An 18,683-nucleotide genomic window follows, 5' to 3' on the forward strand; every position below is an offset into this window, starting at 1 on the left:
CCTCCTCATGTGCCTCAAACATCTGGCACACTAGGGGGACATGACTGATGCTTGTACCTCCAATATGTGCCCTGCCTGATCTCTCAGTCGCTGTTGTCTTGCTCCTCACAGAACAGCTGTCCCTTGGCAGTCAGGTAGGGACTGCGGGCATTGTCTACTTGTTTACAACCGCTATCAGTGGTTGGCAGGGGGCGCTTAATGACAGCTGTGGGGGTTGCGATCGTCCTCGTCGCCAGTGTACGATACCCTGGGGAAGGGGGGGGCGGGGGGCAGGATAATGCTCAGAGGCTGGCTTCACGGGGCTGCAATAATAATGACACATGGACTGGTTACCAATAACTGAGGAGTGACCTAGAGCAGTTGCTCCTCCCTTTATTTAAGACTTTGGGCTATGCCCAGCCCTCCTGATGGAAATGTGCAACCAAGTAGTGTAGGTGCTGGGTGGCACTCTACACCATGGACGAGAAAAGAAGTAGAAGAGGGGGCAAGTTTGGTAATCTGAGCTAAAACGTACACAATTAACAGGCCCAGATTCCACCTAGTCCTGCTAGACCAAAATACACAAAAACGTTTAGGCCCCAAACCTCTTTCATGCTCCCAAGGCAAACAAGCAGCTGTTGGCCAGGCTTTTGACACACCATGGCTAAGACCCTAACGAGACGTGCACCTTTGAGGATGAGAGGTGAAGCACTTATAGGTTGCTGGCCTGAAAGGCAAAAACATTGAAGTAAGGAGCAGGCCGGTTGAAGTAGAAAGTGTAGATTTATTAAGACACACAGAGAGCCGTCCCAAGCACTGCCAAGGCACTGAAGGCAACTGTCACTCTGCGCATTCCAAGCAACCTAAAGATAACATTCTAACATGACATCATGGAACATAGCCATTCTAGATACCAGAACACATCACCACAAACATAAGAATGATTTGTGATTTAACAGGACATACTCTGTATCAACAATCTAGATGCAGCTAACTCTACCTGGATTCTTTGAAAGTGTGTGTGTGTGTGTGTATATATATATATATAAATATATATATATATATATATATATATATAGTATGGATAATGGCAATCCTTCCCAAGTGGCATCGTGACGCCCCCACTCCATCCGCGGGGGTGGAGAGGACCGTGGCGTGTGCCCTGCTGGTCTAGTGATACCCCCAGTGCAGCAGACTATGAGACCAAGACGCTTGTCATAGCAGGTGCGCCTGGCGCGATCAGCAGCAGCAGGAATGGCTGGGCTAAGGTCAGTGGCATAGTGGTACGTGAGGACCAACTCTAAGTCACAGAGGCAGGCATAGGGCATACAGCAGTAACTCACTCATATTTTCTCCTGTTTGCAACACAAGAAAATAGCTAAGTGCTGACTCGCCAGCTGGAAGTTTTCCCTGTGTATCTTCAGACATGTTAGGCTTGTGACTAAACAGGGCAAAACTAATTAAAATATTGGCATAACGGAATATGCAGCAGTTCCTCCCTCTGAAAGAATTGTAATGTGCTCTGAAATAAATGAGGCCAAGATGAACAAAAACGTGTGGACCAAGCGGGTGGAGGGTGGGTGAGAGGGAGCCGGTAAAGGAGAAAAGTAAACACCTTCTCAAGAATTTCGACCTAGTTGCTTAACTGAAAACTCTCCTGCCGAGCTCCATCAATATCACCAGCCTGATACATGGGTTAGATGACTTAAATGCTCTATAAGGTCTCTATAAATAACTTTGCCAATGTACCCCTGTTCTGGCCGTTGATACTTCATGCATACTTGCCGCCATTTCATGAACAAAAAGAGGTATGATTTATTAATTACACAATTTAACTAACATCATGATGAAATCCCACCTTTAGATATGACTTCACATAATTTTCTCCGATAGTGACGTCATAAGAATTCACAGACTTATATTCCATGAAGCTGGATGTGTAACAAACAACCTGCAGTTAAGACATCTCCATTCCTGCAGGCCAAGGGTGTCCAAAGTAGGTCCAGCAGGAATGGATCTATGCCATATTTTTAGCATACCCACAATAAATCTAAATGATTTTTTTTTAATATATATTTGGTGGGTATTTAGAAAAGATGGCATGTATCTGGTGTCCCTGGACCTATGTTGGGCACCCCTGCGCTAGGTAAAGGTTTGTCAATGCTGTTTCAGCGAGAGATTTGTTCCTCTACATAAGTTACTCAACCTAACTATTATTAAAAATACTACAAAAAGATAAATAATGTTTAGTAGCTTAACTTAAGTGTGTATGTCAACATATCTTTTACTGTCGGTGTATAGCTCACAATTTATGTACTTCCAAAGAACTGCAGACGAATATACAGGCCCAATAGTGACTGAAAAGTAGTTCCTACTGGAATTAAGCAATGGCACAGCCATTCGTCGATTATGCTTCCAATTTTGTTTTTAAAAAGCGGGTCTTACATAATTTAATGGAAGAAAAAAACAATTTCTTCTGAACATATCATGATAATCAGGGAATTACGAGTTTATCCTTCAGCAGATGCCATAAGATACCTTCGTGGTCAATCACTTTCAATGAGGTGGGACAGGACCTCAAAAGGATCAGAAAGAAGTAATGGGTTCAAGAGGTTTTGATGCAGGGCGCCACTGTGGTTTAACCCAGGTCGGGCGCTGACGTCATTTCTAATAATGGGTGGCAGAAGAAAGCCAGATCTGTGCATGTGCATGAGAAGAGCACTGCAAGCGGACAGCAATAATCGAACACATCCCAGAGCTCTAGAGTTCACGATCACAGAGCTGTCCCTTGAATTGGTTATTGCTGGGCCGACCCATTTAACCCTGCAGGCAATGAGGATTTTGCCAACCAGGGAAAACGGACACCTTGCATTCTTCCTGCACCAATCTGCTGCTTTATTTATAAGACTTTGGCAGTTCTCATAGGCCTCGTCGTCTTCTTAGGGGGCTAACTCATGCGAAGAGGACTGTATACGGTGTGCGTTCTGGTGGTAGATGGAGGGTTTCTAATCAGCCGGTTTGCAATGAGGATGGAAGTTGCAGGGTGGGAACCGGGGTGAGTTTCGCTCCCGGGGGACACATACCACAGCAACCTGAATAGTTGGCCCTTGGTAGCAGTCTCCTCCTGTGGAGCCTGCCCATTCTTAATGGGGTCTTTGGCGGGCTGAGCAGGGAATACACATACCACAGTAACCTGAATAGGTGGCCCAGGGTAGCAGTCTCCTCCTGTGGAGCCTGCCCATTCTTAATGGGGTCTTTGGCGGGCTGAGCAGGGAATACACATACCACAGCAACCTGAATAGTTGGCCCTTGGTAGCAGTCTCCTCCTGTGGAGTCTGCCCATTCTTAATGGGGTCTTTGGCGGGCTGAGCAGGGAATACACATACCACAGTAACCTGAATAGGTGGCCCATGGTAGCAGTCTCCTCCTGTGGAGCCTGCCCATTCTTAATGGGGTCTTTGCCGGGCTGAGTAGGGAATTGCAAGTTCTGAGCTCCTTCAAGTGAAACCAAAACTCCTCGGAATGCCTCTAGCATCACTTGTATTTTATTTGACAAAGCATCCACCTGGCCCATCATTTCATCTTGCAAAGAGGTTATCAAGGATTCCATTGTGCTAATGGCAGAGCGCCAACAGCTTGGCGAGGCTCTATTTGTGCAATCCAGAGATATAACCGAGTGTTGCATAGATGGTTGCTTTTCCAACAGGGGGCATGCATTTTTTCCCCTTCACCCCTTTTCCTTTTTTGGGGTGGAAGATTTTTAGGAGAAACTGGACTTTGAGTGTCCAGAGTGATCCCATCTGTGTCAATATGTACAGCACACGAGTTCTTCATTTTGTACTTATTGTGCCTTTTGACAAGTTTGTCAGGAGTTTTGAGAATCAGGCCACTGTTCTAAGCAGTGATGATAGGCATTGTAGGTGTGGTGGAATTGAAAGCATCTCTGAGGCATGCCCATGCAACCCAGACAGGGATGTAGGATCATGCGAAGGGTCAGCAATTAGCCTTTGCACTGCTTCGATGTGGTCCTCAACCAGATACAATTCTGTGGATATTTCCCCCTATCGCTGAGGAGAGATAGGTTGTAATTTAGGGGGTTGAACAGGAACCCTTATTACCCCTTTTGACCTAAAAGACTTTCCTTCCCCTTCATGCCATATGTTAAAGGTCAGTAATGTGCAGTGACTTGAAGACTGTGTCAGCCTCTCCTAGCTCCTTCTCATGGCAGTCTGGAGGACCGAGTCTCACCCCAGCTCGAGAGCGCCAACGAGGCAGCAGATGGAGGCCTGGGCAGCCATCTACGGCGGGTAGTGAGCACCCCCAAGTAATGACAAGGCCAAAGATATACTTTTGGGAAAATAAAGCACCAAAACAGTGTGCAGCAATAAGGCAGAAGTAGGCCACTTACTTCCTCCCCCTCGTTTTGCTGAAGCCGCCATCTTCACCCAAGCCGGAGGTATGATAAACAACTGACGAGAAGATTGATGGCAATAGATGGCTGAGGCTGTGGCGGTAGGGGTCTCTAGTTACAATGTTACTGACACACTCTAACCAGTTTACTGAGAGCGTCTTGGTTTTGCTCAGGGGTTGATAGCAGGGTTTACAACCAATTACAGCCCCCCATGGTAGTGCACGGTACTGCAGCTAACTCAGCCACCGCAAGAGCACAAGGACACAATGGCACCATGGCACAGCACCCAAAGCCCTGTCGCCCCGCTTCCCCACCGCCCTGCCGTACAACCTAGCCTACCCAACTCCACAAGCAAGCCGGGTACAGGGGTGGCAGACGATAGCAAGAGCAGTAGCGACGGTGCCGATTCTGGTGTCGGTATCAGTATCTGGAGCTACCACGATGGACGCCTCCAGGAAGAAAGAGTCAGGCAGAGTACAGGCGGAATGCTGGACACAGCGAGATCAGGGCAAGCCACACATAAAACCGCCTGTACCAGGCTATAAAAAAAGATATATAGACACACTTCTAGTAGGGCTCTATCCCAAGTCCTTGAGCTGTATAGACGAGCTATAGTGCTAGAAGGAACCGTCTATGGGCTGGAACTTCGGGGGTTATAAGGACAACAGCTTGCTAGTAAGAACGCAGAACACATTTTTAAGGTCCTTAGTTTGCTTAGCAGTTCCCTTATCATACCCCTAAGATGGACTGGAATATGCAGAGAGTTGACCACATTGTTAAACTTAGGATGCTGAAGCCCTGGACAAGATGATGGTCCACCCCAGAGTTGGCTCCCTACAGAATGGCTTTGAAGGAGCTGATCGCTCTCGAAATGAACTGTTCCGCGCCCTGGCTCGAGGCAATCAAAGATCTTTGCCAATGCTTAGACCTGCTCGTTTTGTGGGAAAAACACGAAACCCTGAGCAGCAGTGGGGCGTTCAGATCAAGAGCTTATACTGGGAGCAATTTATAGGGGAATCTTGGTGTGAGTCTCGCCCAGAGGGACAGGCAGGTTATTGGCTCACAAGTGTGTGCCAGACTTTATGGACAGGATTACCCCCATCCAGCCAAGTGCCTGTGCTTCCGTTTTAGAACTGGAATGCTCCCCCTTAACACACGGATTGCCAAATGGAAGGGAGCCAATGGAGATGCAGGCGAGTGCCCCTTCTGCCCATCGGTCAAAGAATCTGAGGCACATTTTCTATTTCTCTGTGTCAAGTTTAGGGTTCCCCGCACAAAACGGATTATCCCCATGTGCCGACTTCTGGGTGTCGCCCAGTGTGCGGAGGCCCTGCGCCTGCTTAGATCTGGTACTCATGAACCAGTAGTTTTTGTAGTTTCAAGATTCTTGAACCATGACTGGAATATAAGAACAAGAAGCCTGAAACAGCACGATTTACTTTGTTTCAAATCGTATCTGCGAGTAATATGACACTGAAGTGCGGCCTGACTCAAGGGGGTAACAATGTTTTCATCTCCAGACTTTGGCATCAGGTTATCTCTATACTGCAGGGTTAAATTCGTGTGTATTATATTATGTTTACTCTGCCGGCCACAGCATATTCCATGTAAAGAAGTTTATTATGCCTTTATACTTTGAGTCTGGAGTGGGGTGTGTGCTAGGAGAATCATGTATTGGAAAGCACTGTAGCCCTTTCCCCATCTTTGCCAGCATGCTCTTGGGGGCTTTCATTTTCTAACTGTGACCCTAGTCTTTCTACTGAAATCATTGCACGAGTCACTTTATTATATGACTATCTTGTCGGAGTTTCTGAAGTCATCGAGGAGCCGCACAGATCTGCGTACGCAGGTGCATTGGAATTTAAGAAGTTTAGAGCAACTGTTTCCTTATCTTTTTCCGGGAATTTCAGGTGTCAAAGGTCAAGAAGGGTCATGAAATATTGTGGCATGATGAGTAAAGAGGTGTGATAAGTAGTGGTAGGGTCATAGTGTGGATACCGACCAGTAAGACTGACCAAAGAGCAGTGGTCTGTGTCCTGTGCAAGTTTGCGAGGTGGGAATGAAGGCTCTTTGGTTTTGCATTAAAATGGAAAGAGGATGGCAAGATAGGTACTTGGTGCATGCTTGCTGAGAAGGGGCTGGGGCACAAAAGATTTGGCATGTACTCTTTTTGGATAGGGGTGTCTACAGAAGAGTATAGGAAGGGCTTAAATGAAGAAGAACTGAAGTTTTTTAAAAGATGAAAGAGCAATTGCATAGGAGGATATTTGCACCCAGGAGAAGAGAGAAGTGCATTTGGAGTGACACTGATTTTGTCCAATTAGGTATGCTAGTGAGGAGAGATTGGAGGAAGGTCTGGATTTGCTGATTCTCTAACAGTAAATTAGCTGGGGACCATGGCAAGAGTGCTATGGGCAACAGCTGGGTATGAATTTTGACAAAGTACCATTTCATTGGCACAGTCTGGGGGTATGAGATATGGGCAACCTTGATACTCACTTGGTGGCAACTCAAAGACAAATGTCACACCCGGTTGCCATTTTGATTCACTCTGAGGAAAAGTGACTTGGTCTAACCCACAGGGCATACATTGACTAGCATGGTTAGACAAGGCCTTGAGGAAGTGTAGCTAAGGTGGGAGAGGGCAATGCTGTTCTGGACACATGAGAGGAGTTGAACATGGATGTGGCATGTTAATTTAAGGTAAACGGGGATTGAAGTGATTATACACACGGAAGTTGTGTATAACTGTGCGGTGTTGTTCTGGCATAGTGGTATACACCTGCAGTTACTGGGTTACAGGTTGCATTTTGAAAAGTTGATTGAAGTAATGGTGGTTGCTATGCAGGATGATGATGCAGAACAGAAAGAACACTTTAGAGGAGGGTTGTTTACTGGTGCCAGTTTGATGGCTCAAATAAAGAGAGTTTGTTATTCAGGCAGAGGGAGGAGTAGCCCTAGGGAGAGAAGGAGAACCAAGAGGTAGATGGGTATTTTAGAGGTGGGGTTTATTCAGGAGCTGAGAGAAGAGTCGTTTAATTTTAGAGTGCTCTATGGGGCATATTAGATTGTGTGGCATAGCTGAAGGTTGTACATGGGAGCCCAACTTGCTCCAGATTAAGAACAACCTTTTACACACCAGCAAGCGAGTCTGTGGTATTTAATTTCCCAAATCGGGCCCCAGGCAGAGGGTAGTGGGAGTGATGGAATGGACTTGGCTTAGTTCCCACTCTACCGATTACCCTTCATTCACCGTGGTACAAAATAAAGGCCCTCTTGGCAGTGGGTTGGACAAACAAATGGGGTTTTTTGTAAGTACATATTTTGGTCACAAGGGGTGTGAGAGCTCCAAGAAAGAGCTTTGATTAACAGGCGAAGGGAAGAATGGGAAGAGTAGGGAGAGAGAATGAAAGGGGAATCTAGAGGTTAGTGGGTATGTTAGGGGTAGGGTTTGTTTATGCCTGGTTCTGGAGCAGGCAGGCCAGTTGAGTAAGTGGAAGTATTAAGAGTATATATTGTGGTAGTATGCTGAAGGGTTGGAGTTAGCTAGGAGAGGGGAATTCAGTGTTAGAACATTTTGTAGGGCATATTAGATTGTGTGGCTGAGCAAATGTATTTACTGATATAGAGGTATTGCATTTCAAACAAATTTGCTCTGACTTGTTAAATTGCATTTTCCTGGCTTGTTTTAAATCAGGCCTTCCTTAGGCTTGGATGCCATTTTGTTCAAAATAGATTTCTCCTCTTGTATTATTTCTACTGACGTTGTTCTTGCTGTTCTCAAAGAAAATCCTCTGAAAATGGGCACAGTAATATTGTTGTTACCCAAGGTCCTGCCGCTAGCTCATTGTAATACATTCATTCACAAGAGTTTGAAGTTGTTTTTGTAACTAGCTTCTCGTACCATCTCCAGATAACATTAGCATAGAGTGGGCAAAATCAATATTCATGTAGTGGGATAGTGCTTAGATGGTGAGGTAATGTGACATTTATTAGAACTTCTTTGATTTGCTAAAATTGTAATTCTTTTGCAAACACCATGATGGATATGCAGTGTACATTCTGTTCTATGAGAAGATTTTCTATACATTCTCAAATTTGGAACTTTCCTGAGACTTTTCTGATGCTACTAGGGATGCTGTTCGATTTCGTATTGATTTTGCTGGTCATTTGGGCCTTAGAATCTCCCTGATTATGCTCATTATTCTGTATTGGCCTGTCTCTGAGAGTGTTTATGGCAATGACTTTTTGTATTTACAATTTCCTGTACTGTATCTTCTGAATATTTATAATAATTTTTTCTAAAGTTTCTAATTTTGCCCTAAAACTTCATTTGTGAGTCTGTGCTTACTCAATTAACCATATTTATGATATGCTTTATGTTGCCTTATCTCTGAGACACATTGCCTCATCAAATCACCATCCTGATTCATCCACCCCTGGGTGTGTTGTTGTGGTTTCAATTTAGGATGTACAATTTTAGGGGTTCCCGGTGCCCAAAGAACAATGTTTAGGGAATTTTAGATTATGCGGCATAGCTGAAGTTGTCAAATGTAAGCTCCACTTGTTCCTGAATAAAAGTCCTCTTTTACATACCATGAAGCAAGTGTATTGTATTTTAATTAGATTTCCCGATTGGTAGAGGTTAACTAAAGAGAGGTTTGTGAAGGGAATTGCAGGTAAGTGGTCACTCCCTAAAAGAAAGAATAGGAAGAGACAGATGTTTGCTCCCTTGTGATGGTGGAGAAAAGGACTCAAATTATAGGTCTTTACCACTTGGGGCAAGCAATTACAGCATTTTTCGCACATGGCGTGAATTAGCCAGACTATATTGCTCATATCCCAGTATCTGCAGGTAGTGTGGTGATCTGCTAAAGGGTTGTGAGGCTCAGTGGGTGCGCAAAATATCTAGTCCCTGTCTCTCCGTTTTAGGTCTCGCCTGAGCCAACGTGCATGTGCTGCACTGCAAGGCTTTTAGTAAGGGCTTTAAACTCGAAACATACGCTTGTGCGCCTTTTTTTAAAAATCTCCAGCTATTGGCCTTTGCATGCGTCTTTCTAAGAAAGACAGCACGCAATTGGGCCAAGGCGGGTGCATGTCCCGCCTTCTCTCTCCCCTGGCCTAGGGTGCTCGGGAGTGAACAGCAGCGCGGCCGTGTGCCATCTGTTTTTAGTTATCAGCGGCAGTGCACAGTGTGCCAGATGGAGCGCAGGCTACATTTCAGTCTCAGGTTACTTGTCCTTCACATCAGGAGCCCGCTTTTATAAATCTCGTGACAGGCTGCTCCTAATTAGCAACAATGCCAGGCACTTTTTTTTTTAGCATACTAAATAATGTGGCTACAAGTGCCTACACGTTACATATTGTATACACAAATGTTGATGTGGACTATATTTTAATATGAGAGACATTTTGGTATGCTGCATCTTTGACTAGGTCCATATGGAGCAATCGTCCTCACAAGACTGACATCCCAGAGACCAGGGACCTGGGCTCAGCTGTGTAACAGCATCCCCCACTCTGCCTCATCCCGCCACCCTGTTCCTTACGGTGCCTCATTCCACCTTATTGTGCCCCAGGCTCTGTACACAGGCTCAGCTGTGTAACAGCGTTCCTCACTCTGCCTCAGTGAAACATAATTATATGCTACATAATTACACTGCACTCAATGTAACATACACTCCAAATAATACCACTCAGTGCCACATAATTACACGCCACATAATTACACTGCAGTCAATGCAAAATTGTGAAAGAGGTGTGGCACAGCGCCCAGGGTGCCTGACTCTGGACCACGGGGTCCACGGTTCGATCCCCGGCGCCAGTGGCAGGTCAGCCCAGCACCATGTGACTCTGGGCAATAGCTGACTTAATCTTCCCGAGGGCCGCCAGCGCCGGGAAACCACTTCGGAGGTAGATGTGTGCTTTACAAATTCGAGGTTATTATTATACACTCCAAATACCACTCAGTGCCACATAATTACACACCACATAATTGTACTCTACTCAATGCAACATAAATACACTCCAAATACCATTTAGTGCCACATAATCACACATAATTACATTTTACTGAATGCACCATACACTCCACACAATACCACTCAGTGCCACATCATTATATGCTACATAATTACACTGCACTCAATGCAACATACACTCCAAATAATACCACCCAGTGCCACATAATTACACACCACATAATTACACTCTACTGAATGCAACAAACACTCCACATAATACCACTCAGTGCCGCATAAGTATATGTTATATAATTGCACTACACTCAATGCAACATACACTCCAATTAATACCACCCAGTGCCACACAATTACACGCCACATAATTACATTCTACTGAATGCAACATACACTTTACACAATACCACTCAGTGCCACATAATTATATGCTACATAAACTGCACTCAATGCAACAAACACTCCAAAAACCACTCAGTGCCACATCATTACACTCTGATTGTAACATACACTCCACACAATACCAATCAGTGCCACATAATGATTTGCTACATAATTACACTGCACTCAATGCAACATACACTCCACATAATACCACTCAGTGCCATATAATCACACGCCACATAATTAAACTCTTCTGAATACAACATACACTCCCAATACCACTGAGTGCCACATAATTACACGCCACATAAATAGATCTACTCAATGCAACAAATACACTCCACATAACACACTGTGCCTTATAATGACATGCCACATACTTACACTCTACGCAATGCAACACAAATACACTCCACATAAAACCACAGTGCCACATAATTATATGCTACATAGTTACACTGCACTCAATGCAACATACACTCCAAATACCACTCAGTGCCACATAATTACACACCACATAATTACACCCTAATGAATGCAACATACACTCCACACAATACCACTCAGTGCCACATAATTAAATGCTACATAATTACACTGCACTCAATGCAACATACACTCCACACAATACCATTCAGTGCCACATAATTATATGCTACATAATTACACTGCACTCAATGCAACATCCACTCCAAATAATACCACTCAGTGCCACATAATTACACCACATAATTACACTCTACAGAATGCAACATACAATCCACACAATACCACTCAGTGCCACATAATTATATGCTACATAATTACACTGCACTCAATGCAACATACACTCCAAATACCACTCAGTGCAAATAATTACCCGCCACATAATTACACTCTACTGAATGCAACATACACTCCACACAATACCACACAGTGCCACATAATTACACGCCACATAAGTAAATTCTTCTAAATACAACATACACTCCCCATAATACCACTGAGTGCCACATAATTACACGCCACATAATTAGATCTACTCAATGCAACTTAAATACACTCCACATAACACACTGTGCCTTATAATTACATGCCACATACACACTTTACTCCATGCAACAGAAATACACTCCACATACCACTCAGTACCCCATAATTACACGTCACTCAATTACACTCAATTCAATTCAACATAAATACACTCCATATACCACTCAGTGCCATATAATTAAACACATAATTACACTCTACTGAATGCAACATACACTCCACACAATACCACTCAGTGCCACATAATTATTTGCTACATAATTACACTGCACTGAATGCAACATACACTCCACACAATACCACTCAGTGCCACATAATATGCTACATAATTACACTGCATTCAATGCAACATAGACTCCAAATATTACCACTCTGTGCCACATAATTACAGGCCACATACTTACACTCTATTGAATGCAACATACACTCCACATAATACCACTCAGTGCCACTTAATTATATGCTACATAATTACACTGCACTCAATGCAACATACACTCCAAATACCACTCAGTGCCACATAATTACACGCCACATAATTACACTCTACTGAATACAACATGCACTCTCCATAATACAAATCAGTGCCACATAATTACACGCCAAATAATTACTCTACTCAATGCAACATCAATACACTCCACGTAATACTACTCAGTGTGACATAGTTACATGCCACATAATTACACTCTACTCAATACAACAAATACACCCCACATACCACTCAGTACCACAAAATTACAAGCCACATAATTACTCTACTCAATGCAACATAAATACACTCCACATAATACTACTCATTGCAACATAAATACACTCCACCTAAATGCACTCTAGACCATATACCACCAATCAACAAATGCACCCCACACCATGACACAATTTCAATAAGCATAATTTCACTCAGCACCACAGTTCCAGGCCACACAATCCAACAGCACACATTTCCAATACACACCGCATAATTACACACCAAACAACATGTTTCAACTCCAGAACTTCTCAATCCACAACGTACCTCCAATCCACACCATATAGTGTCACCACCTGGGCACCAAACATCATTCACCACCACCATTTTGTGTCAGCGCACCACCTAAGCATTACATCAGTCTGCCCTTGGAATCTGTCATCTGTTGATTCTCCCCTAGTGTCCGTCCGCTGCTCGTGTTCTAATTAAATTACTGTTTTCCAACCTCCACTCCCCCGTTATTTATGTCCCGCTCCCCCATAACAAAAAAATTATAACAAACGAGCATGAGAACAGACAGGAAGAAGTTGCCAGCAGTGCAAGTACAAAAAAATTAGAAGACATTTTTTATGTTAAAATCTTTTTTTAATCAGGTTTTTCAGTTGTATATAATGTCTTCGTTTGTATAAAGGTAACAAAAATGCTTAACACTTTTTATTATAACTTTTCAACATGATGCACAGAAGCCACAATGCTCTACAACATAGCCAAAAGTTCTGGCTAAACACATAAGGTCCCAAAGGCGAGACCTATTGGCTTTGCCAATGCTTGTTGTCCTTCTGATCGGGAGGAGGGGGTTGGGGGGGCTGATCTGACAATCTTCCCAGGCCTAGATTAATCTTTAACTATTTAATACATTATGCCAAGAATTTGGTCAAATTTGAGCATTGGAGTCTGAGAGTATGTTCTGTTCATGATGTACAGCACTGTTACCTTCAGCATTGTTACCTTTAATATTTCCAGACAGTGTCATCTATTATTTTGGAATCGTAATCTAAATTTTGTAAATCTCAATGTGAATATAGAGTACACAAGCTGAAAACTTGGAGGATACAAACCTGTCTGTAGCAAGACTGCAAAATATGTCAGTATGGTCATTCCGTATGAAGATGCGGATACTGAACATTTTTATCCAAGCCAATAATTTTACAAATTGATCTAAAGTAGAAAAATGTATTCCCCATTTCGGTGTCCAGACAAGCGGGGAAAAGAAAATTTCAAATGTTTACTATTACATGGGGATGCCACATTAGATCATATTAGGCAGGTTTCTTGCAGGTTCATATTTGTACTCCTCTTACCCTCTTACCTTCGTACAGACATTGATTGATTTCCTTTTCAAACATTTATCCAGGACACAGTTGTTCCTTTATTTCCATGAAAGTCTTCTTGGCTGAGGGCTTCCGCCTTTCCAGTTGAGTGGTCTAGCTTTCTTGATATGTCATGTCTCGGAGGCCTATTTAGAGGCAACTTTTGCACGGCCTTACTAGCATTGCACTGAAGTTGCATGAAAAGCAAGCTTGTTTCCTCCCGTCATGGCCTCTGCCTGGTCTAGGGTTAGGCGTGCTGCCCAACTCCACACCTCTTACACATTGGTAAGATAATTTATCCTTTTCAGATGCAACCAAACCTCATTTTCTCTCTTACTTTACCTACTGCATTGTACAGAAAGTCCTACATTGCCACTCACATCTCTCTTGCTTTTCATTGGGCTTTCCATTGACTCTGAACACCTTGTCCTCAAAATCTCCGTTCATCCTACATATTGTGTTAAGAGCATCATTCATTCACACCTTCTTAGTCAAGGTCACCTCCTTTTGTCTTAAAACAGACCAAATGATTGTGCTATGCAATTTCAGTATGCAGGATGTTAATCCTGGCTCCACTTCTACTCAGAATTTAATTACCTTCTGTTCTGCCCTTAATCTTCAAAAATGTGTGCTCGGCCCACCCATTTTGCTGGAACACCCTTTATCTATTATTTACACAATCCACCTTAGCCAAACTATCCTCTATAATTGATTGAAACTTTCAGCATTGATCCGCCTCTGGAGTCCTCTAGCACTTCTTTTGACCTAGTCATCAATTTCTGTAACAACCTCTTGAATAATTGGACTACTGTAGATTTAGATTAGACTCCACTATGCATATAATACCCTGTAAATCCTACACGTGTACGTCTTGGCCCCTGTGACATACTCAGATTGTTAATACTGCTGAAAGACTTTGCATATTACTTGAACATCTAAGGAAGATCTCTTACTCCTCCTATGATAAAGAAATTTATAGACAAGTAATCTGCAAATACACCAAACATGTTTGATTAGTCTCGCTACTATCATTATCACTTTGAGAATGTCAAGAACCATAACAAAGTGCTCTATACTCACTTCTGATTACTAACCCTAATAATGATCCTATTAAAAATCTGTTCTATTTCTTGTCCTTTGTCTTGGGCTGCTGTATACCTACACTTATCGAAAGGCTCTCCACTTCCTTCTGACCACCGTTGTGCAAGACTTTGCTAGCAGCAGGCCAAGTCCCAAAACACTGAAAAAAACAGATGTTATTTCTGTCCTGAAGAAACCCTCTATAGTAACCAAAGAGCCAAATACTGCCCCATCTCTACTCTCTTCTTCACAGAAAAGTTAACTGATTAAATAGTTAACCAATAACTCTTTATGTTGAATTTTTGCAACATCCTGTCTATACTGCAGTCGAGATTACATCCTTCTCATTCTACAGAAACAGCTCTAATTCCCTCAACCAAAGAAATCCATCAAATAATAGATGTTGAGGGTTCATCAGTCCTTATTTTAGTAGATCTTTTGGCAACCTTCAACACAGTAGATCATTTTACTCTCATCCACAGTCTCAAACACACTGGCCTGAAAGATTTTCCCTTCATTTGACGTGAACATTCTTACCGGGTGCCCCCAGCTTGCAGGGTCATTCAGGGATCACCTTTGATCCCCATTCTCTTTAATATTTATATGGCCCTGCTTTGCTGCCCTGATTACATTTTCTATTGTGATTTTATGCCTATGCTGATGGCATGTAAACAGTTGTACAACTCAGAAGTGACCTTCATTCCATCAACCTCTGTTCAAGGACAGCATGAGAGCAATTGCCATATGGATGAATGCCAACACTCTGCATCTTAATACTGCTAAACAAAAATTCTCGTTTTTGGCAACAGCTCCCTGTCATCCGCTTCTTAGACAGCAGAGGACCTTGCACTTCCCTTCTCCCTGCTGATGGGGTTCACAATTTAGGTGAAATTTGTGACACCAAATGTTCTTTCACTGCCTACATTAACAAGCCAACCAGCACGTTTCCTGCTCATGGTAGCTATGCACAAGCAGGCGCCTTTCCTGTCAGGAGACTTTCCGCAGTTGTCCAGTCCACCATTCAAGCATTTGAAAATCCATCTTTTTCCAATCCAATTCTTCCTTGTTTAAGGTTGCCTCCAACCAGCGTCAAGGCATCCTATTGCTTGGTATCAAGGCACTGTCCAAATTATTAATTCAAATCAATGTTGCTTTAAAGTATTCACATCTTCCGTTTATAACAAAATGCAGGGACACAAAGTACAAATTCAGGTGTAACCAAAAATATATAACTTGGCACTGACTGTTTTGGTGGAAGCTGTCAAGTTCTCCATTTCTTCATGCGTCACCCAGACGTTTCCAGACGACTAGGGGGAAAAAATAAAGAAAATAAAGGTCAGTGTTGAAACAGAGTACAATAGTGAGTAAACATAATATGAATGATCCAAAAACAACTTTCGGAGTTATTTAGCTCAAGCTACTTGAAATTAACAAAGTACAAACTAATTATAGAGTATAAGATTACATACATGTCCTGTTAGGTCCTTAAAATCTGACTCCCAGGCGGTTGACTATTTCTAAGAAGAAGTAGCACATTGGTAGCTAGATTTCATTTTTAAATGATATCCTTATCCCTACTTGTAATTGTTAAGGAACCCTTTGGTGCTATTTTTCCTCTAAACTCAATTGGAGGGGATTCTTACCCTTGCCTAACTACACAGGCTTGCAGGGTCATGATTGTCTGATTAACATCTCACTAAAAGGCAGTGTAATAAGTTAGAAGTTTCTTCTGTGATTCTAATTGTGTTAGTTTCCGTTAGGATTGTCTGTGCTCTCTGAAACATAACAATGGAGTTATACATGTACCAAGGCATGATAGAATTATTGCCAGAGGATATTTAGGGCATATTATGGAGAAAACTATCAGGGGTGTGCGCAACTTGTGAAAGTTTCAATCTGCGGAATTCCGCGAAGTTACATAAAAACTCTGCGAGATTCCGCTGAGTTCCACAAACAGGTGAAAAATATGCACATTGCGCTGCTTGTGCTGCAATTTAGTGCCGTAGCGCAAGCAGCACTGAAAAATCAATGCAAACTGCACCATGCGGTGTGAGAGCGTGTGGCTATTCAAGTTGATTTTGCCACTGCTCGAGTAGAATATCTCCTACTACTCAAGAAGGAGCCTTCTAATATGACCACTCATGACCGCCTGCATTCGAAAATCGCACCTAGGGACACCTAATCTCACTTGTGCTTGCTTGCTCTCATTTCTGAAGCCTCACAGGACAATAACTCTTGGACCCGCAAGTGATTAATTCAGTATATACATAATTTTTTTTTTTGTAAAAGGGGGATTTTCAAAAGTAAACCTGTTTTATGCCATCAGGCCTCTGAATCTGTAAAGCTTCGCCCAACAAGCTTTAAGTCCCCCTCTTTAGAGTGGCTTGTCCACCTTTATAAGACTTGTCCCAGCATTAAAGCGCCTGTATTATTTCAGAGTGCCCTTTCTACGGGTGCTATACCATTTAAGGGTCCAAAACCCACTGTCTGTATTACTCCCAGCCTTTAAGGTACCCTAGCTACCGCACAATGTCTGACATTGATTCAGACGACACCATTGACACCATTGCCCCCATCCCTAACATGGACAACGAGACCTTCAACAAAAAAATTATCCATAAGGAAATGAGGTTGTGCATGGTTGAGACCTTGAGTCAAGTTATGACTTCAAAGATGTCCTTTCCTACCAAGAAGGATGACTTTACAGGGAGCCAAGGTTACCACTCCGACGACGACCTCATTGAAATAAGGGGGAAAAGACAAAAGAAAAAGAAAACTACCGAACAACCAACCCCCAAGAGCACAATGAGAGGTCCTAGCATTTCAACTAACTTAAGAGGTCTTAGCACCCCAACAATTAATGGAGGCCTTCGCGCCTCAAACTCCCTGGGTGTCCTTAGCGGCACGACCTATCCTGGTGTCCTTAGCGGCACAACATTTCTGGGTGTCCCTAGAGGCACAACGCATCATGGTGCTCAATATGAAATGGGAGATAACGATTTACAAGACGATGAGTCTTCAGACATACCTGACGAATACGTCCTTGACTTGGATGAGGACGACCAAGAATTTTTCAGCCAACCGACGGAGGAACTCGCTTCCTCTTCCAAAGACAGTATCCTCAACTCCTTGGGGGAAGAAATGTTCTCCCTACTTAACCTCAAACATCTGAGAAGCTCGGAGTGGTGGCCTCAGGATCATGTAGCCAAAGTCATACAGAAATGGCTAAGAAACTCGCTAGAGAAAGACACTCGGAATATACTCAGAGCAGAGTGCTCAAGACACTCAATTCAGGACAAGACCTGCCAAATCCCTAACCTGGACCCAGAGTTAATAAAATTCCTCTTTAAACTTGGCGAGACCCGAGAAAAGGGATGGAAAGATCCCTCAAAGGGTGTCAGGACCGTCTCCTCGACGTCCTGGGACCTTTAGCGAGGATAATCGACTCTGCTGAGGAAAGCCAAGTGAATGGCACACCAGTGGATACAGATTTAATCAGGGATGGAGCCAGAGAGCTTTGATACTGCTGGGCAACGCCAACCTGAATGCTGAGAGGAGAAGAGTCGTATTGACAAAAATTAATCTCAAACTGAGTGACATGGCGGATAGAGAATCCTCTCAAAACTCCAAAGGGTTACTCTTCGGAGAAGACCTTATAAAATCTTTAGGAAAGTACTTTTCCACATTTACGGCCTTGGATAAGGCCCAACAAAACATAAAGCGTGTTTTTAACCCTAACCTTTTAGGTCAGGCCGATA

The 18,683-nt window shown here is 43.2% G+C and overlaps 1 protein-coding gene across 4 annotated transcripts in view; it reads right to left on the reverse strand.

The window, feature by feature from the left end:
* PPFIA4 (PPFI scaffold protein A4) overlaps positions 1–18,683 on the reverse strand; it is a 3,163,248-nt gene that overhangs the window by 906,131 nt on the left and 2,238,434 nt on the right. For all 4 annotated transcript variants that reach the window (XM_085600211.1, XM_085600208.1, XM_085600219.1 and 1 more), the window contains one exon: positions 16,170–16,232. In XM_085600211.1, coding sequence (XP_085456337.1) covers positions 16,170–16,232 — 63 coding nt within the window. The remainder of the gene's footprint in view (positions 1–16,169; positions 16,233–18,683) is intronic.

Source organism: Triturus cristatus, chromosome 1_2 (genome assembly GCF_964204655.1).
Source record: "Triturus cristatus chromosome 1_2, aTriCri1.1, whole genome shotgun sequence".
NCBI classification, from domain to species: domain Eukaryota; kingdom Metazoa; phylum Chordata; class Amphibia; order Caudata; family Salamandridae; genus Triturus; species Triturus cristatus.